This window comes from Lepidothrix coronata, unplaced genomic scaffold (assembly GCF_001604755.1).
Source record: "Lepidothrix coronata isolate B3197 unplaced genomic scaffold, Lepidothrix_coronata-1.0 Scaffold33, whole genome shotgun sequence".
In the NCBI taxonomy this organism is placed as follows: Eukaryota; Metazoa; Chordata; class Aves; order Passeriformes; family Pipridae; genus Lepidothrix; species Lepidothrix coronata.
The window spans coordinates 5584381-5606494 of record NW_016690213.1 but is presented as its reverse complement, the minus strand read 5'-3'; the positions used below and the strand labels follow the sequence as shown (position 1 = coordinate 5606494).

Below are 22114 nucleotides of genomic sequence, written 5' to 3'. Positions count from 1 at the left end.
TGAATTTTCAAAATAACTTTGATGTGTTTTTAGCAGTTCAATTTGTAATGGCTAAATCTGCAGTTAAAACCCCCAAAGCTCAACAACAACAAAAACAAGGCTATCATCCTATAGCTGGCTGCACTTAGTCTCTCTGCTTGTGGTTTACTTGCAGAAAACTTCAATAATGGAGGGATTGCTTTATTTTAAGGAGCGGGGCAAAAGTAATATTTCCCCAATACAATCTGTTCCTATTTATCTTCACACAAACTCTGTAAGGAGGGAATATAAAGTACCTTTTAGTTTTAATATTTGGTTTATTTGCAAACCATTTCATTTTGTGTTTGAGCACAGAGAGCAGAAAACAAAACAATCTCAGAGAGAAAAGGGAGCTGTGACTATATTTTCTCCACCCCTTGCCAAAAACACTACAAAGAATGGAAAAACAATGTCTCACTTTAAAACCCAGAACTGGTTAATCAAAGCAGTCGATGATCACACACCACAGCTGAGAAAGAATAGTTTTCTATCCATACTGTACTTATAACTGCTACCTCTGGCAGCCTCAGACAGAAAACAGGAACCACCGTGCTCCTGTCAGAGCTTTGCAGAGTGAGGAAATCTTCCAGCAACCCCCACAAAACACACTGAATCAAGGTGCAAGAAACCTCCTAGTGGGCAACTACTGAATGACCAGAGCAGCAAGGACAGGGCAGTGGCCTAACCCCTGCTCAGCCTCTATCTGGCCCATATTTGGACGCATCATCACCTGAGGATGAGGTATGGATTGGGACTGGATGTATCAGAAGAGCCTACACAATTTTGTAGTTAACATACTAAGGCCTTGGTGTCAAAGAGCCAGTCTTCTATACAAGCAAATTTTATAAATCATCAGTGTGGAATAATTTTGGTATAACTAACTAACTTTCCAGTACATCTTGTGAGTATAGTCTTTTAGCCTAGGTTACAGGATCACACTCACACAGACTGGTTTGTTAAAACCCCAGTGGTTTGTACATGGCCTGTGATGATAAGCTTATCATAAGCATTTTGCCAACAATACCAAGGCTCATTTATCAGGGACATGCATTTCCCTGGGGTAATACTTAGGTATTTCAGATGTTATGTATTTTTTTTGATGTTGCAATTATGATCCCAGTTTTCCTCTTCCTCCTCTCCCTACTCAGGCAACATCATCTAGCAGGACCAACAGCCTGGACAGCTTTTATTCGCACCCTCCATTAGAAAACAAGGCGGTCAGGAAAGAAGGAGGGGGGAGCTTTACCCATTTAAGAGGAGAAGCACTCAGTTCCCAGTCAGATCTCCAGATTAGCACACAGGTTTTAAAAAAATCTCCAAACACTCCACCCTTGTGCTACATGTTACCTTGCAGAGATTTTCTCCCATGTGAAACCTTCCCATAAGGCCTCCAACTGATTTGTCTCACAGAGAGGGGCTTCAGAGCCACAAGAGTGACCCAATCCAAACTAATTGACTTATCACTATTTACTGATTAATCATCTTCCTGAGCTAAAAGAGAAGTAAGAGTTGCAGAGAGTGTACCTCTTCATCTATCCTTTATTCCACAGATGCCATGGAAAAGGAGAATATTTTCTTTAAAACATGGTGGGGTGAAAACAATAGGAACATTTAGTCCTAATGTTCAAAACCATTCAAAACTTTTAAAACTCTAAAGCTGATAGTCTGCAAGCCAAAAATATCACACAGTTACTTACTCACTTTATTGGTACACAAACAAAAAGGATCTTTCCCAACTTTTGATGCCTACAGGCCTGGCTGCAGGAAAGCTAATTGTATCGTCTGTTTTAAAATTGATCACTTATAGTCAACTTATTTTGGTCTGATCTGTACAGAGAAGAGAAAGATTTTGTCTGGTCTTTTCTCAGAGTAGGCAGTCTCAAGCACATTTATTTTTACACTGAGAACCAAGAGATTCAAAGGACAGCCTGCAAATGTTTCAGAGGAAGTTACCCTTATCAGTACTTTTCAGGGAAGTCCTGTACACTACATACTTGGGATCAAGAAGATTTAACAGGCAGTCTATAACCTAAAGGAGGTTAGAAATGCAACTACCAGCACAGCTCCCCTTTCAGCATTGCTTTTCAGTGTCAAGATCATCCTTTAGGTAAGGTGAGAAAAACTGGCTCCAAAATACTGACTTATCCCACATAGTGATGTGGGATAGTATATTACTATAGTATATTAAAGTATATAGTATATTATAGTATGTAGTATATTAAAGTATATATAGTATAAAGTATATAGTATATTAAAGAATATGCTGTATTTCCCAGGCTTGTCCCTTGCATAATTTCCCAGATGATTTGCATCATTGCACAATGGGAAACACGGCTCCCCAGACTTGACAGGTGACTCCCTCCCCCCACAAAGAAGTAACTTCCTTTCTTGCTCACTAAAGTTGGTGTAGACTCCCTGTGGCCTCCCAGAAGGTGTCACCACGCACCAGGTGAAAAAATCTGCCCTAGAAAACAAACCCCTGGCCCAAAGAATCATAGCTCAGGATCTGTACTTCAGATATTTCCTGGGTACTGTCGGTCCAGGGGCAGGGGGGCGATCTTTCTCTAGAGCACAAGAAAGGCTCTGAAGCCTCGTGATCAATTAAGCATGGTCAGCTTGACTTTCCTCAGGAGGAATGAGGAAACAGAGGTAGAAGAACCTGTTTGATGAAACTTTGAGCATTGAAGCCTGAGGCAGGAGCTTTGGTAGAATTAAGCACTGTTTCTTTTTCCTCCCCTTTGCCTCTGTTCATAATCCATATACTGGCAGGGTCAATGAACACACAAGTTCTATTCAAGTCACAGAAAACAGAGCAACATACGGCTCCTGGGAAAGGTATAACATAATCAAAATCCCTTTGATTCAAGGTGGTCCAAGCTTTCTATACAAGATTAGCACAGATTAAGTATTTCAGAAAAAAAACCAAAGGAACCATCCCTCATATCTGTCATGCCATTAAAAACCTCAGTATCATTTCAGCCGAGAGTTTGATTTCTACATGTTGCAATAACCAGATGCAAAAATTTTAGGCACTTGCTAATCATAACAGCAACAAAACATGAGAGGACTGAATCAGTCTGACTATGGTATGTACATTTCTCAGTCCATGCTTAGAGCATATAGATTTTCTTGTGTAACTTCTAAAAAATACTGTAAAGAAACAGTTTTCCCCTTAAGCATGACTAGCAGTATAGTCTCATTATACCCACCCTTAGTTCAAACAATGCCAACAATGACTGCAGTCATTGGTTGCAAATTAACCTTATAGGGACAGTAAAGTATGTACTAGAGGAGAGAAGTCGTCTAATTCAAACATCCAAAGCTCTGAATCTCCATGCGTGACATGGTATATTGAGATACCAATACAACACGAATGGCTGCAATGGAAGTCAACAATGGGAAGGGCTTTGCAATTCATCTGAAAGTGAAGGACTACAACAGTACATACATCCCTATCCAAAGCTCTTGATTGAATATTAAACACATCCATCGAATTGATATCCATTTAGGAATTTACTGATGTAAAGTAATATGCAAATTTGGCATTATTTTACTCTACATAGGGAAACCATGTAAAAATGCTCCTAAGCATGATAGCAAAACTGAAAAAGGATCTTCCTTTTGCTAGTAAGCATCTGGTAGTTTGCTTCACCCTCTTAATGTCTCATTTTAATATCAGAGTTCTAATTAGTACAGCAGACAAACAATGAAAATGTAGAAGTGATACAGTCCCTGCAGATCAGCTTCTATCTTGACTCAAGTGCTGCCCATGTCTGTGTACATACAAAGCATTGATGAGATGAACTGCAAGCAATATTGGCAGTCAAAAAAAGCTGACAGCAGTAACCTAATTTTACTTCAGAGAGTAGATCTAATCTTAGGATCTGATCCTGACAGGAACCAAGAACCATAAACTTCAAGCAAGCTCAGCATTTCACTGGAGACACTCAGCACCTCACAGGTTCAAATCCATACTTTTTAAAAGTCACTTCCTATTTGTCCTTTGTTTACCCTGGCTTATCCTGAACAGCGAGGCTTTCCGACATAGAGATAAATTTGGAAATGATTACTCTCATATTCTTTGATGATTTCAAAAGTCAGGAAAGAATCTCTCCCCTTTCTGAGGGCCACCCAGCTGAAGCAAAGAACATTATTTTTTTCAGGCATGTTAATAAGAGCCAGTAATAACTCAACTGTCCTTGAAATACCTGACAGAACTTGCTTTTGTTCTTTCTCAGTAACATATTTTGCTTCTGTTTCTGTTGTCACACAGTTATCTTTCAGAAAAGCCTAAAAGGGGAGGCCACCCAACATCTTCCAATCAAAATAACCTCTTTCTGTGACATATATGCACTGCCTTAATGTGTTTTATCCATCATACCTGTCTCACATTTGGATGGAGCCACTAGGAAACACAGTGTAACAAAGTAGGTCTTCAAATAAGATTTCTAGTGATTAAATATGTTAACTGTAACTAAAGCTGCTACCAGTCTCACTTTCTCCAGGGGAAAAAAGAGATCAAGAGAACACACAGGTGGTGGAGAACGGCATCTCCTTTCCTGATTCATAACAGGAAAGAAAATCCAGAATGAGCTGGATATATACCCAAATAAAAGAAGATAAATTGTTTCAACCCTTTGCACCCTCATGTATTCCAGTTATCCAGAGCCAAAACCTTTTATTTAATTTTATTTTTTTTAAATCAGGCTAGGAGATTTGATAAATGCAGTCTGTCACCATGACTTTTAAATTCTGCCAGGAGCACAAGTGAGGTACTTCTCAACTGAGGAGATGCCAAAAACAACCAATGAGACAGTGATTACAAGTACCACTGGGAGAGTAAGGTACAAGAGAGAAGTGAAACTGGAAAAGCAGTATCCCTTAGAATAGTAGGGTTTAAGGAAAGTAGCATTGAGTCCGTGGGTTTGAAAATGCAAGCCCTGGGATGTGAGATCAGAGCTTTGGGGCAGATGGCATTTTGAGGCACAAAGGAGGTATATACTCAAGTTCTTTGATTACAGCTCTTACCAGGAACCTAGTTTGTAAGCAAGGGTACTTTAAGGACAGCTGGGTACCCCTCCCATATGCTCTCTCTTCTGCTGCTGAAATATGTCAGACTTGAGATGAATATCTAACATGCTATATGCATATTTTTAAGAAGAGGACACAAATGTTAACTTCATGCTGAAGTGATGATGACTGATCTCACATTGTACAGTGGACCTGCCAACAATATTAATAAACAAAACTGTATTTATCTAGTATTCATCCAATTCCAGTGTATATTCAAACATTCTGTCTTAAAAAAGTTCATCCTTAATCAATGTTACTTATCCAGAAAACTCAGGACATCAGGAGAATTTGAAGATAATTGGTTGTATCTGGACACCATGTCTTTTCATATTTCCTAAGCAAGAAAATTGTAGCTTCTCTGCAGTCAAAGGTGTCACAGTATTATAAGCCTCCAGTAGGAAATAAAGCTATTAACATACTCTCTTAAGCTGCTATTCTAATTGAATTTCATAAGCCATATACATTTGAAGAATAAAGCAAATCCATAAGAATATTCTAAGGGTACTGGTTTTCTGCTGTAGACCACTGACCAGTGTACTGTAAAGTCATTATTAAATTTTGGATAGCCACATAGAAATGCATAAATAGCGAGTTTAAAGTATGTTCTCATAAACATGAAAACTCTAAGTAACTGGAGCCTTAAGTTCACCACCTTTGCACTCCAGTTTCTTCGGCTTCAAGTAATACCACATTCTCATCACTGGCTACTTTTAGTACGATCGGCCTTAGCAATCCACATTTTAATACTCTTTCTGTAGCACCTGCACAATACCTTTTGGATGAAAGAGCTGTAAGTAAAAAGCTTTATTACACTTACAAGTCCTGCTGGTAAATTTACAGTGATCAGGGAGCTCAGTGCTATACACAATATCAAGCAACCAAACAGAATGTCACTTCTTCACTGTGCAAGGATGGCAATGGGTATGTTGCATCCTTACCCCACTTCATTTGAGCTCCAAACACAATAAATAATGAATAATTTTGCAAAGCAACTCTGTTAGCTAAACTAACACCTCCTTTTAATTTCCCCAGAATCTCTTTTCCTCAAATTCATAAAGCCCCAGTTTCTATAATCTGCACCAAATTTATCCACCCAGGATCAATCCTGAAGCACACCATGTTAACCCCAAGCCATGTATGCATATCCGGTGTAGTGAATCTGTGGCTTTTTCAAAACCAGGGACAACCCTGTGTAAACCACAGGCCAGTATTTTGCCAGGCAGGCAACACCAATATAATCTCACTGCATATGTTTTATAAACACACTCAGGCGTTGGGCTACAAGGCTTTGCTGCACTGCACAGCTGTTCCACAGCATACACCAGCTGTACTTACTCCCTCTTCACACCACTCTAGCTGTAGGACCCTAAGTCTTTCCACAAAGATGAGCCCCTAAAAATGTTACATTAAATGTTCTGTTTCTTCAAATGATCAACCCAAATGGAAGTCCCCTTTCCTCTGAATTTAATGCATGAACAATCAAACAACAAATGCTTTGACTTTACATTTTGTTTGCTGTTATCTTCTACCCTATTAACTCCAGTTATGGGATTATAAATGATATATAAAATTATTAAGTTAGGATGGCAATTTTCAAAGGTGCTCAAAACAATTCGTTCTACATTTCGAAGGGATTTGCACATCCAACTCTCCTGCCCCTTTGACAGCCTGTATATATTCATACTAAGGTAGGCTCAATCCCTAATTTTTTCACTGAAACAATAAAGCTGGTGCTGCCCTCAACTAGACATCCAGAGAAGCAGCTCAGCTTCCAACTACTGACTATGCTCTGACAGTCTGGAAGCCTGCTTTTATAGATCCATACCTCTACAGAGAAAACTCCAGTGTCAAGAAGGCAGCAAAATGGAGGCCTTTTCTGTTTGTTTACAACTGAAGGATAGCATCCCCACAATAAAGTGGGTGCAGAATTAAAACAGAAAAAAACCCAACCAAACCAAACCATAAATCAAATAGCCTGCAAAAGCTAACCTATGAGGAGGAAAAAAGAAATGTGATGGTGAGAATCCTTGTTTTACAAAAGTAAGAAGAGTGATTGACAGATAAGGAAGAAGCTGCAAGACAGAATATTGGCCAGTCTTCGCAAGCGAAGATTTGGGAAAGGTCATTAACCCTTCGAGCCTGCGCAGTGGATTTTTTAGGTGAGACCCAGCGTGCGCTGAACTGAGCCCACCCTTTAATCCTGAGGTTCATCTGCCAGGGCCGAGCAAGCTTGGACAGTGGCAGTGAGGTCCTCAGAACGTAGGTTTGTTTAGAGTGACCTTCTCTTAGATGGATTGCCTTACAGGGTTTGTTTAGAGTGACCTTCTCTTAGATGGATTGCCTTACAGGGCTAACGAGCTCCATCTGCCCGGGGGGCTGGGAATCGAACCCAGGTCGCAGCAGTGAAAGTGCTGCACCCTAACCACTAGACCACCAGGGGCCCCGCAAGACAGAAAGAGAGATATATAAAGGGTATGAGGCAGACACCTTATTTCAGTAGTCTAGATGTCAGCCCATCTCCTCTTGGTAAAAACAAAGATACTGATACTTCCACTGCAAAGCTGAGAGAATAAGACAATAATTCTTGTGCCATACTTCTGGGTAACATGGAAAAATACTGTTTCTCCATCCATTACACTTCCTCTTAGGAATGCTGTGAAGATGACTATATTCAAGATTCTCTGGACTCAAAAATTTTGCTAAGGAGTTTCATTACTACCTGAGACAGATAAGATCTATGTATCACTACATGTACATCTAAAGCAGACAAAGGCCTCTTCTGGGACCACTGATATAAAAGGCTGGATTATTCATTTTATAAGCTTTTAGACCTTATTACGAGTGAATGCCCATCCCACCATTTCCATTACTGATACACTCATTTGTTTGAAGGAATTATGTGAAGGGAGATCAAGGCAATAATTACAGAAAAAAGAGGAGATAACATGCTATATCACAAAGATGCAGAACAACTAAGTATGTAAAAACTTGTCTGACCAGTTCACAGCATGCAATATTATAATGAAGTTATTACACATTATCTCACAGCTCACTAAACTTCAGACCATAATGTAACCAGGATCAGGAACACTTTGTGCACTGTGAAAATTAATTCACCAACCTTACCTGTTACCATAAACACTAAGGAAAAACAAGCAATGCTGATGATGGCTATTTTTTTGTTGTAACCTGTTATGACATTCTGAAATTTCTATTTAAATAAGCCCTGCTGCAAAAATGATCTTCCTTATTTGTATGAGCTGGCCTATTACAAAGTGGCTTCACTTTGTTGACCATCCATCATATTTACATGTTCTGTGGTTTGACACACAAGCTTCAGCCTCTTTCTCTGCTGACTCATGTGAATAAAAACACTCTCCCTTAACTACTCAGTTAGAAAACTACTGCTTTCCCAAGGGCCATCAAGTACATTTTTTCAAAGTTGCAATAAGACCTAATTTATTTATTTTGCATACTTCTGTCCTGAAAAGTATAGATTTTTTTTATTTTGTTATGCATTTTCCATGGCTTTTGCAGGCCACTTCTATCTTGGTACACATGTTATCCCAGTCCAAAAGTTAGATAACTTTTCTTATGTTACAGCATAAGCTCCTCCAGGAATAAAGCATGAACTTTCTGTTTCTACACAGCCTAACACATTGTGAGTGTTATCAAAGAGAAACTAATAACTCTACATTCAAAACTGTCACCCTGCCAGAACATATGCATCCATGCTCTTACAAGGTTTCAGCACTTCATTCCTGTCTTACTTGGATATCACCAGCATCAAGTACATTTTCATAGGTGCATAAAATGTCTCCAAGACATCACACTATTTGCATCATAAACTTGATTAACCGTGCATAAATCTTATATACAGGGGTTCTGCAGACCAGCGTGTTGCTGCTGGGAAGCAGATTTTACTTGTGAGTCTACAAATAGGGTGCAGGGCTGATTCACAGTTGCTGGAAGAGCTGCAAACTTTTTGGCAGTTCTACAAAACATTTGGCCTGTAATTTATCTTGCTGATCGCTGCCACAATTATGTCCAGGTCCCAAAGAGAAGAAGCCCATACAGTCCCGAAGGACACTGCTGGAGGAAGAAAAGGCTTCACCAGAGCTGCCCCAAGTCCTAACTTTGCCTGCCTTCCATTTCAGTCAGATGCCTTTTTTTGACCTCAGTCTTCCAGGAAAAGCATGAAAGAGAAAATGACATTCTCACACTTAATATCTGATTTTAAATCTGATTTTAAAAAGGGTAAACTTTAGAATACACGAAGGATTTTGAAAGCTTTATGGTATTAATAACACTGTTACAGCAAAACAGTGCTTGGCTGGAGAGTGCACACATTTTAAACCAAATATAACAGTTGTAACATGTCAGAGACTGTCAGTTCGATGTCCAGAGTACATTCAAATAAGGCTAGAGATCAGTTTCATTTTATTTGTTCAAATATCCAATGATTTACTACAGTTTTATTAACAAAGTATTGGGGGGTGGGGGGAAAGCCAAAATGTTAAGGCTTGGTTTGTTTTTTTGTTTTTTTTTAGTTTAAAAACACTCTGAACAATATCACTTTCAAAACAACACACACATACTAAACTGAAGAGAAGGCTTGTTGGTCAGAACCAAACTTCTGACCAACATGTTCACAAGCAGTTCACAATACACTCACAAACTCATTTGTACACAGTTTAGAAGCTGCGTTTACTACAGATATGACACTGAAATAACCACTGATGAAAAAACAGTTGGATAACACTTTCAAAAGGCTACTGAATCATGACCCTAAATTCTTCATGTAACTTTCACATGAAAAATTTACAGTAGGTCTCAGTTCTGAGAAATACAAGTTCAGTATTAAACATGGAGGGAATTCAATTGATGGTGATGTAACCAGCTAATAGCATCAATGAATCGCTATGTATGCAACTAAATGATACACACATTCTCAACAGTTTCAGCAACAGAGAACACCACTCAAAGAACTTCCCAATAAAATCGATATAGGAACATCAGCTTTGAATCTGTGTGCAAGACAACTTATGCTCTGTCTACCCTCCAGTCATTAGTGGACGGCACTCACTACAGAAATACAATTTTTGTTTGTTTGTTTAAGGCATATTGATTTTTGCTTATTCACACATCTACTTACCAACAAACCAACACAGAAAAGTTTCTGAGTTTTTTGCACTGCTCTGGGCTATGATGAACATAGGTCCACTGCACATGATTTATTTTTTATACCATACTACTGTAGTAAAGTGAACACCTTTTGAAAACAGGACTCCACATTTCTACTAAATGATATATCCAAGAAGGTAACACGCTATCCCCTACCCAAGGCATCTTGCAACTAAGGGGCAAAGCAGGCGTGAAGAATGAGCGTGAACTGGCAAGAAAAGAGCGGCTAAAGAGATCACAGGAACTTGTCTAGGTCATGGTGCCTGGGTTGCTAATGCACCACAGAAATATTAAAAATAAGTTCAGATGAATTTTTATTTTAAAACTTTTTACAAGCTGTTATAAAAATCTATATGAATAGCTACCTCCTACATATGACCAGTAAACTAATATTCTTTTTAAAGTTTCACATATATATATAGGTACATATGTGTATATGTATACATATATATATATACTATTGTGTAAAGGTCATCAGAAAGATCTACAAGGTTTGGCTCTTTCACCGAAAAGTGCTGTCACTTGCTCCTGATTCAATGGATAACACTTCTACAAAATCGGTATGAGGTGTTAACAAAATCCTTTTTTTCCTCTTTCTTCCTCTCAGACCCTTGACATGGCTCTGAGAACTTGCCAGCACAAGGAGTAAAGGTGTGGGATAAAACTTAACAAAGATTATCTCAGCCCAGTGACATTAGTACATACTATTATCCTTAGATATTCTGTCTGAATTTGATTATTGTACTGATAGTGCTCTAGCCCACCTACTGAGAAAGAAAAAAGCTCAAATGTAATACTACAATTAATACCAGCTTTCATGGAATTATATAGAAAAATCTTGTAGTTCCCTAAAAGTGGGTGATCCCAAACATTCTTAAATCTATATGGAATACTCAGAAACAATTAGAAATTTGGGAACCATGGACTAGATCATAAGGGCTGTCCCTCTGAACCTGTCAACCTCTTGAAGAGAAACACCACTATATGCAAAGCAACAGGATCTTCAAGTATCTCTAGCAAATTTTCCACTATTGCCTCTTCCCTTGACATTTTGAGTTACAAACAGCAAGCAAAGCTGAGTTGATAAGTTGCTGTTAAACTACTGCTATAGCTTTTCGCATTGGTAAGCATTTTCCTAATATTTCTTTTGGCTTCCCCAATCTGCCTTTTTGTCTTGTGCTTGGACTGCAATTTGTTGAATACAGAAACCATAATTTCTCTTCATATAAAACAAAAATAACAAACAATACTAGATATTTTCCGTGATTAGGAGTTCCTGAAAATCCCAACAATCAGGACCAACTAAAATTTTGTAACAGTTGTTTCCACTGCTTGGGAGAGTCCAGTTTTCAGGGATAGATCATGTTCCTTCAACACCCCACTGAGTCTGCTAACATCATTTTGCCTGAAGTTCAAAGCTACCATATTACATTTATTCCTTCAAACACTTCTGTAGTATAACTGACTGGAAACTCAGTGGATCACTCCTGACTGAAAATAAGCGCTCTGACAGCCACCAGTATAATCAGCTCCCTGCTGCTTGCTGAGAAGCACAGCAGGGACATGCTCTGGGTGACAGCGGCTGGGCAAATGCCATAGAGCCTCACACACTGGAGATGCTTCTGAGTCCTACTGACATGAGGAGCTTACTGGTCCACCAGAGTCACAAAAAAAGGGAAGGAGTCAGACTGATGGCAAGTAATAACAAGAAAAAATGAAGGAAAAGTTACAACGGACAGCTGGGACTTGAGTACAAGGTGATAGCAGTAGATCAAGGAGAAAAGTGGGCCATGAGGTCAAACGTTCAAGAGGTGCCAAGGCACTATGGGGTTACAAGGAAGGAAGAAGCAATGAAACTCAGAGGAAAAGAAGAGAAAAAAAAAAGATTCCTCAATAAATCTGACTAGAACCACTTAAGAAAGAAAACAAAGTGGACACAGCATGAATGACTTTTAGCCTTCCCTTTGCCAACACATTCTCAGACATCATTTTCAAAGACAATGGATCAATCTCACCTTGAAATACAGGGAAGCTGACAGATGCCTCAAAGACTTATGCAATGAATAAATTCAGTCCCAGCAAGAAAACTGTACTTGCAATAGATCTCTACAGAGATCTATAGCAGGACATTTCATTCACGTAGCCCGCTAGCATTGCCAACATCAAAATCTTATGCAATATTGTAAAGGTCACCTTATCATTTCTTTACTATCTTGAAGCCAGAACAGATAAAGAAAGATGGAGAATGGCAGCATAAAGACAGAACAGATGACAAAGTGGAAACTGAAGGAAAACAGGGAAGAAGAAAACACTACCTTCTTGCTGGATTTTAATCTGCGAAACAAAGAAAAGCAATTCCAGCCATTTCCTCATCACCTATGCAAAGTATGCATCAGTCTTTCCTTCATGTTTCCACCACCATTGCATCTGCTGCACTGCTGCCATATCACTCTCTAAATACAAATATTAACATTGTCAAAGCCATTTGTCTTTTAATAACATTAAAAAGGTCAATGTACCTAAGAATGAGGAGTTCTAAAGTGCATAGGAAATTCTGGTCCCAAATGATAAGAGGCTTGTAACATACTTATACTCTCAAACACTGAAAGATACTAAGCTGGAAACACTAAGTATTAAGTTTCCCTACTCTTCATTCAAGATACAGAGATACAATGCTGGCTTGCTGTTCAAACAATGCAGACATGAAATTTATTTGGTAGCATCTAGCCATTATTCATGCTTTTTTGTTCCTGCCTGTGATGAAACTGCCCAGCAGGACACCAGAAACAAGTAAAATGATTCTATTGTCTGGAACAATTAAATCAGCTCAAGTAAGCCGATATAAGGCAGAAATGGCTGCCTGCAAGCCTCCGATGGAATCAAGCTTTGCCTTTTTTGATTCTAAAAGCAATGGTCTTTCTTTACTTCTGTTCTTCAGCAATTCGAGCCCTACAGAGTTCAGTGGGGAAAAACTCTTAGAACTGTGTAGCATTTCTCAAACACTGCTTCCAATAAAATAAACATTAAAACTCCTGTTATATTTAATGGGAACATGCCAATATCTCTAGGTTTTTTAGCTGTGCTATTCAGAAATATGTGAAATCTTGGCTTCTGCAACTTCTGTTAAATCACAGCAACGATAATGTAAGATTTTTTAACTCTTGGAGGAATGTGAGAGGACACTCAGAAATCAACTTTACTAGTAATTCAAGCTAGTGACTGTGAATAATGATCAGAGTAGATAATAATTCTGCAGATGTTTTTACATCATATTCATTTGCATTTTCTTCACTAAAACACAGTGCAAAGTACATATTGCCACAAAACTTATCCAATCTGTAGAATTGCTTATTAGCTTTAGAGTTGCAGTTTCATATTAATATTGCTGAATATACTTCTTAAATCGTCTAGTGACTGCCGGCCAAATAGGAGAGTATTCACAAAAACAAGGTTAAAACTTTTTGTCAGCCTTCTGTAATGACTGCTTTGCCTCTAAAAAAACCCCTGTAACTGTTACTATTTCACTCAAAAGGGCACACAAAACAACCCCATTCTTCAGGTTTTGCTCTGGCTTGATTGGCCAAAAGGCTTGTTCAATCCCCCACAACCCAAACTGGCAGTTTTCAAAGCTGTCTTTGGACTTCTGACCTTATTCCATATCCAGACAGTTCCAGCCCTACCTTTCCATGTGGATGGAGGGAAAGTCTCTTCTCATGCCTCTCTGACCACAAATTTCCTATTACTTGCATACCTGTTGTTTCCAAAACCTCTCTTACCATGAACTGTAGATGTCTTTATCTTACAGTCTAACCATTGGGATGGGAGAAAGGAGATTAAGATAGTACTGGGTAAAGCAGAACTGAATTCAACCATCCAATTTCAAGCCAAAATGCTCCTGCCTCTAATGTTTTACAAATTGTATTCATGGCCTCACTTCAAAACCTGAACCCCCTCCAAAAGTTCATTTAAATGAAAGTTTAGTTAGGGAGTGGAAACTAACCACATTTAGTTGCCAAGTCCTACAATTCCAACTTAAATCAAGCCCTCATTTTGGCAATATTTAAAGATTTTTGAACTGGGAGGACAGATATGTAGTTTGATGCTAGAGGAAAGCAGAAACCAGACTTGCATATGCAAGATTGGCAGAAGAGTAATAAATCAATAAGAGCAAAATACAAGTAAAGGATGTTGTTAAATGTTTTTTACTCTCAGTGTTCCTTTGGAACACAGGCCCCTATTGAGGAAAGAATTTAAACACAGGCCTGTATGAAATTCAGTGAATCCAGTGAAATCAGTGGTTTACTCACAACTGTGAAGTTCTGCACAGTGTCTGTGGAATCACCTGAGCTGGAATAATGATGTGCACTGTCTAAAAAGTGGTACAAGAAAGACATGCACGAATCATTTTCGCCCCTCTTGGACATTTCTTAAAGTCTAGATTTGAATCAGTACCTTTGAAATAGACTCTGTTACTGGTAACTTTGTTCTAACAAATACTTCCCAGAGTTTGGTAGAATTATTTTCACTATGTGGAACTTTGTATCAGTATTGCTATTAGCAGCAATAGGATAAGATTCTGATCAGTGGTGGGATCAAATCCTGACCTAAAGGTATGAGAATTCCGGGCTAAGTGAAATGCATGCTCCCCTACACACTTTTCTTGCCCTAAGCAATTTTTTCACATCTGAAGTGAGATTCAAAAGCTATGCACTGAGCAAAGCAGGTAAAAAAAAAACCCAAAAGCGGGTCAGTGAGCAACATACGGCCTTCAACTAGTCAATTTGCCTATGCCAGCTCATCCCTGTCTCCTACACGGGTAGCTTTCTGCTGTTGCCAAAAGGGCAGCTGGAGTACACGGTGCAGCAGCAACCACTCGTTATCCTCCTCCAGGTTTCTCTCCATGTCTCATCTCCTCCTTTCCCCACTTTGTCCTTTTTCTCTCCCTGCAGTAACAACCGCAGAAGCAGCATTTTCCCCCTCTATTGCTTCTCAGCAGGCTGGGAAGCACTGCAGGTAAGCAGGAGTGGTTAAGAGAGAACATTTCTAGCAGGCAGTAGGAGTAGATTTATGCAGCTGTAGAAACAGATTGATACAAGACAGTGGGAGAGCTGCGTGTGACTGTACTACATCCCCAGCAGAGAGGGAAAAGAGGAGGCACAGGAGGCAGACAGAATGGGGGAGAAGGCAAGGAAGACCCCTGTCTGTACAAAGTTCTCTCCAAAATCTCCCAGCTCCTCTTGTCCATCACTCACCCTCACAATTACAGAGATTCTGTGAAACCCTGCTGAGCCCCTGTAGATGTCTCACCCTTGTCCCCCAAAACTGACAGACCTTGCTTCGTGACAGCCTTGTCATGTAGAAATGCATCAAACAGTACAGCAATTTCCCTTTCATTTCAACAAATATGCTTCCAATAACAAAGCTTTTCAGCAGCCCATGAACCGCAGTTTAGATGAGATGTAAAGTTTTTGCAAGCAAAATCCTAGGCCTTTCAACACCACCAGAACAGATAAATTCAGCCAGTAGACGAAAATAAAAATGAAAATATACTACAGTCACACTCTGCCAGCCCAATGCCAGCACTCAGCAGTGTACGGCACAAGCAAAGGTTAACACACAGGATGACCTCCACTAAAATGATGACAATTCCATTCTCTGTCTGCCAGCTACAACAGATCACCTGCTGACTGAAAGGAGTTCCCATTCCAACAACAGAAATAGCAGTAAAAAAAAGGAAAAAAAAGCACCTAAGTAGTCTTGCCAGTTAATTCAGATTAGAGGGACCAGAAGGAGACGGTACTACTTCTCACATTCATGGACAGCTCACAGGACCAAGGACTCAGAAGAGCTTCAATCCCCCCCTGCTACTGTCTTTCAGGTAACATTCAGAGCTCCAATAACCTAGGTGTTTAACTGTATGGACTGCAATTTAAGGACCTAGTCTTTCCAATATGAAAATGTATTCAACAGTATACTATAAACATGACATAAAAATAAGTAACTCAACAGTTCAAAAGTATGTAAAAGAGTGTACTTCTTCCCCATGCCATTTCCCATAATTCTTCATCAACTTGATACTGAGATATTGCATTAATTCATAATAAACTTCCTTTATGCAATGGTGGCACAGTTGCATGACTAACTTCACATTGACTGGATTCAAGACAGAAGAAAATTAAACCTGTTTCATTAACCTAAATATAGCTGTAAAATATTTTCAGTGGAAATAGAAGCTCTTCTTGCTAAGTGTTGTGATGTCCTGACTGATTTAGTGAGTCCTGCTACTCAGCCAGAAAAAGGATTTCTTAGGACGACTCAATAGGTTTTCTCGTGTACAGCCAGGCTAATGGCTAAGACCCTTAGATGGAGTCTTTGGCACAGGTCCAATCACACTGACTTCATCTATGGTCAACTCTGCAAAGCAGACTCAGAACCCACACTGCCAATCATTGACACATATAAACATTGATCATGCTAATTCACCAGAGTGCAACCACAAGGCTAAATATCAATGGAATTTTCCTTCTTGATCTCAGTTCTACTGATTAAAATGTAGCTCCATTGCCAATTCAAGTGAATCATTTACATATGCCACATGTAAGAAAGCTAGATAAAGACATACTTTATTATCACCTGAATTACCTAACTTAAAAAAATACAGCCAGAGCTGTCAAGTTGCTAGTTTGTTTTTCAATCAGAACTTGCAGGTTGTTTATTGTTCTGTATTTTCTCTTTTTCAAAGCATAAATTCACCAGCATCCTCTTGAATACTCGGTGCCATTCCATATGACATTTTCTGTGCTTACAGAAAAGCCTGTAATGTCATAAATCCAAAGTTCTCTTTAAAACTGCAGCGTAGCCATGACCAAAAAAATCTGCAAAACTGACACTTCTCCTGTGCTATGTCCGTATTGATGCACCACTGGAAAAGCAGCCATCTTTTTATTGTCACTATAACTGTTTTAGAAACCCAAACAAGTATTTCATATTCATCTTACAAAACCCCTACAAAACTATACATTTTGTTGAAAAGCTTCCATCCAGTAAAATCTGAATCCCCATTTCAGGCCACAATTTCGACTAATTTTCTTTGTGTGTGTGTGTGTATATATATATATATATTCCAGTGAGTACACCTATCATAAGGTTAAAAACCATTTTTGCAACTGCTGAACAGTCTGTAGACAAAAGAAACCATGATTGTGCCTATCTATCTGGCTTGTGCTAATACAATAGATGCTATCATGATTTCAAGCTTTGTACTTGTTTATCATTAGTGTTTCCACTGTAACCATGGCATCCGTATATAGCACAGGCCTAACAATAAGAAAAATATCCAGTATTTTCCTAAAAAACTCATCTCAGAAAAAATACAAGGATTTGCACAATGGCAAAAGTCAATCAAAGCAGGTGAGTTGGATAAAGAGAAAAACAGTTTCTTTTCAGGGGAAAAAAACCCAAAACATTAATTTTTTGTGAATCTTTTTTCATTCTGGACTTCTTAAAAGAAGCTAGAAACATAACCTTGACCCTAGAGCAGATATTATAAAATAAATACTGAAATTTTCTTTAAAAAATTCATGTGGTATGAGACCTAAAGCATTAAAGCTATTAATATATTGACAAGAGCTGTTCTCAGTATATGAGTATTTTCTCAACCCTATTTTAACAGTGACAGTCCAATCCTGCAAAAACTGTTGCATCATTCTGAAGGTAAGGAGGGGCAGCAGTGCAATTATATCAAACAAACTCAGTAAGTACGTGGTAGCCAGTTCAAACTTTCAGGACTGCTTAAAGAGAACCCTCAGAACGGCATAAAAGACTTGATGATCTTCAAGTGTGTTTGTTAGGTTGCATTTATTTGATATTTCAGGCAGCAAGGAAGAATGGGTTCCTGTGATTGCTGCTTTTGATTTGCTTGTTACGAAGTTCAGAAAGAATACTACTAAAATATCTGCCTTAAATGCCAAGAGTGAAACGAAGGAAGTAGTCCTCTTATTAAACAGAAAAAACTGATTGTATCGTACCAGCAGATCTTAGTCTAACATTGGATTAGGCCATGTGCATTTTCCTTGTGCTGTGAAACCCATTCACTTCGCAGACAACTCCTTTTTCAGGTTTTAATATAGACTCCAGACACTGATGAAGATACCAATAAATCTATTTACTTCAGTATGGACTCTATAGAGATATCATGGCCACAGGCCTTATTTTAACTCAATGAAATCAGACCAAAAACCAGTGCAATTTTGTAAGAGTCAGTTCTCTGAAGGTCCTTATCTATTAACAATTCAATAAACACACTCAGTATTACAATTACGGTGACACACACAGTAAACAGGAAGATTTTGGAAAGGATAAAATACAATCCTATAAATACTTACCATCCCACCTATTCTAACTGTGATACAGGGAGGATGGTATATGCTGTCTGTTGTACGTACCACATAAACACAATCCTAAGTAGGAGGATTTACAGCACAAAACAAGGTAAGTGATGCTTCAGAACCTGCATTATATTGAGCCAACTAGTTACGATCCACTGCCATGTCCTCAATTCTGTCACATCAACAGACAACAAGCGTAGTCCCTCCCTTGTCTCCTCCCACCCACTGAATGCTGGACAGCAATGAATTCTGGTGCAATAAAACACAGCATTTATCCAATTCAGCTATGTAGTTCCTCACAGGTAATGTTTACAATGGGCCTCAACCTGTTAAATTCCACTATTTATCTAGACAACGTGTTCAGACGTTTGAATTCACCTTAGATAGCAGACCCAGGATGCACCCCAGCACACCGGTCAGACCAAAATTCAAACTTGGCATCTGGAACCTGCAAGGTCCTTCCAGATTTGGAGACAAACTCACAACATGTGCCATGCACAAAAAGAAATACAAAATTATTCTTCTGTCACCAGAAATCTGTGATGATGTCCTCATCCCACTGGTCTCAAAGATGAAACCTCACTTCATTTCAGGTGAGCTCAAACTTGATTATCATTCAATCCAGGTAAAAGACATCTGCAATACTGCTGCATTTGTCTTTTCCTGATATGGCTCTTTTTCCTCTGTCTATCACCCGCTTTTACCATCTGAGCTTACTACTGCCCAGCTTTTACAGCATCAGAATAATCTAGATCCTAATTATCAAAATGCAGCAAAAGGCAGCAAAACTGAAAAATATTTTAAAGTTGTAAACACAAAAGTTTTAACAGCGAAGTTAATCACCTCCCAATCAGCAAAAATAGAGTCTAACTCTTTTCATGCCTTTCCATCATCCTGCCATCTCTTTATACCACTGCATTCAGTAAAGAAGCCCCAAAGAATACATGAAACTCAGAGCTATTAACTCTCAGTATTTTTACTTTGGTCCTGGGTTCTTTGTCTGTTTGATGAAAAAATACTGCCCTGACTAGTATCACTGACCATGAAATATAAATACATAAAAAGATGAGCATATATAATTTCAGAAGGCTGGTCAAAGCAGGGCACACTGAGATGACAGCTACTATTGTTTTATTATACACTTCTTGTAAAGGATATACCATTTAACTGTTCAACTGCAGAAATGCAAAATGTGCATATTCACGTTTCCTGTTTCTTTATTGTTTGGTTGTGTTTTCCCTGTTAAATCACACTACCTGAGTATGTCAGACCAAGGATTTTCCAGCTACTCTCACTGAGGCACACTAGCCTCTGGATCTTTAAAATGCTGTAGAAGCTGTTAAGACACATTGTGTATACAGACAACAGAATTCATCTAGTTGGGCCTAAATTCCACCAGGACCCTTTTATCAGTCTTGGGCATTTGAAGAAGCATTGCGTTAGATCTGTGCATAAAGGTGTCGATCATCTGGGGGAAGGAAGGAGGAGCATCAGTGTTGATGCAGTGAGCTCTCAAGTGACACGAAGACCCTGAAGTGTCTCATATCAGAGGTCAGGTCTGGATTTTTAAGGCTCATCATTGCCAGGCTAACCAACAGCGTTTATCTTGAAATGATGAAACTCGTCCAAGTGCTGGATCTGGGTTTTGTGGTTATGTTCTATATGGATGCATTTGGTTGGGGTTTTTCGGACACAATAAGACAACTAGATTTGTATTTATATAACATAATTTCAGAAACTGAAGTGGTAATTACAAATCTCTTACTTAGATTCAGCATATTTCTTTTCCTGCCTCGCCTGTAGACCACATGCATTAGTTATACAGTAACCATGACTATCTCAGTATAACAAAGCATGGAAATAATGAAAAGCCTTCAGAGGCATTACATGCCCTTGGCAACCTAGCTCTGCAAGACAGATGTTGCATCCTTACCCGTGCCACTGAAAATCACATGTACATGTATGTATCCACAGCGCAAGCACTTACCCAGTCCTCGAAGTGACGGCTCCCGTTCTGCAGCAAGTCCTCAAACTGTATAGTGCAGTTAGCTACAAAATCGTCGTACCCGATGGGGGCATCATGGAAAACAGCCATCTCTATCTTCCTGCCATTACAAACGTCGGTGACAAATTCATCGTTCCAAGCAGGACTGTTGGTCTTTTGCTTGGTCGAGGTCTGCCCGATCCTGGAGTCGTCCACATTGAGGGCGATGTAAGGGTCCAGCAAAAAGGTCTGTGGCCTGGGACCCACTGCATGCCTCAGAGACCACGCTGTGGGTTTCAGATTCACCGCCTCGCAGATCTTGATTTTCAGCAAGCCATTGAAAACCACCATGGTTGGATGGCTGCACTTTTCCCGGGATCAAACACTCACTCAACGCACTCGCACCGAGAGGGAGGGAGAGAGGTCTCGCCAATAAATAAGAGGGCAGGTCTGGGAGTGGGGGAGCAGGGTACGGTGCGGGTCTCTTCGCCTGGCTGCTGCTGTTACCTTTGATTATTTAGCCTTTGCTCTTGCGACACCCAGTGAATACATTTATTTTCTTGCCCGTGTTTCTAACGGAAAACAAGGGAGGGGGGCCGCCGGGGAGGGGGAGGCGGCCGCGGCTGCAGGCACCCCCGAATGCAATCAAAACCCAAGCATAATCAATCCGTGGGGTAAGCAAGAGCCTTCTCCCTTCACCCAGACCATAATCCTGGATCAGTTCTTGCAGAGGAAGCAGAGCCGCGATCCCGGGCTCCCGCACACGCCAGTCCTGCCCGTGCGCCGCACAACAATACACACACACGCATACACACGCACAGACACACACACACTCACACAGATCAGAAACACCGGCCGACCCACCAGCCCTGCCTACTGCACAGCCTCCGCTCAGCAAACATCCACCCAGGGACCTTCCATCCGCGCCGCCGCCCGCAGCCGCCCGTCCTGCGTCGCCGCCGCCTTCTGCTCCGCCGCCGCCAAGGCCGAGGACCCAGCGGAGCGACCCCCGCGCATGGGGGGCGCCGGCAGCGGAGCGGAGCGGCCCGCGCGGGTCTCGGCGGGCTCCGGCTGGGCGGCCGCCGCCCTGGCGATGGGCAGAGCCGCCACCGCCTCCCTCCCGCCTCCCGCCGGCCGCCCCCCGCCCGCCGCCTCCCCTCGGCCGCCGACGGCCGCCTCCCTCCGCGCAGCCCCCGCCCGCTGCCGGTGCCGCTCCGCCGCTCGCTCCAGCGCAGGAAATGCGCAAAAGACGTCAGTGTGTGTGTGTGTATGTGGGGCGAGTGTGCGGCGGCGGCAGCCCCGGCCGTGCGGGTGTGTGTGAGTGTAGAAAGTTTTGCCTGTTGGGGGAGCAGCGCGGCCGCCGCCAGCCGGGAACGGCGGCGGAGGTCGCGCTCCCCGCGCCGGGCACGCCGCTCCTCCGCACCCGCCGGGCGGCTTTCCGCTGGGGCCACTGCCTGCCCTGGGCCCG

At 40.6% G+C, this 22114-nt stretch overlaps 1 protein-coding gene across 2 annotated transcripts in view; it reads right to left on the bottom strand.

Annotated features, from left to right (window-relative positions):
* Nucleotides 1-21595, bottom strand: part of PRKCE (protein kinase C epsilon) — a 288770-nt gene extending 267175 nt beyond the window's left edge. Inside the window, exon 1 of one of the 2 annotated variants that reach the window (XM_017811754.1) lies at nucleotides 20650-21595. In XM_017811754.1, the coding sequence (XP_017667243.1) occupies nucleotides 20650-20997 (348 nt within the window). In that variant the 5' untranslated portion in view covers nucleotides 20998-21595. The remainder of the gene's footprint in view (nucleotides 1-20649) is intronic. The other variant, XM_017811753.1, reaches the window with a different exon arrangement.
* Nucleotides 21596-22114: the final 519 nt, after the last annotated feature.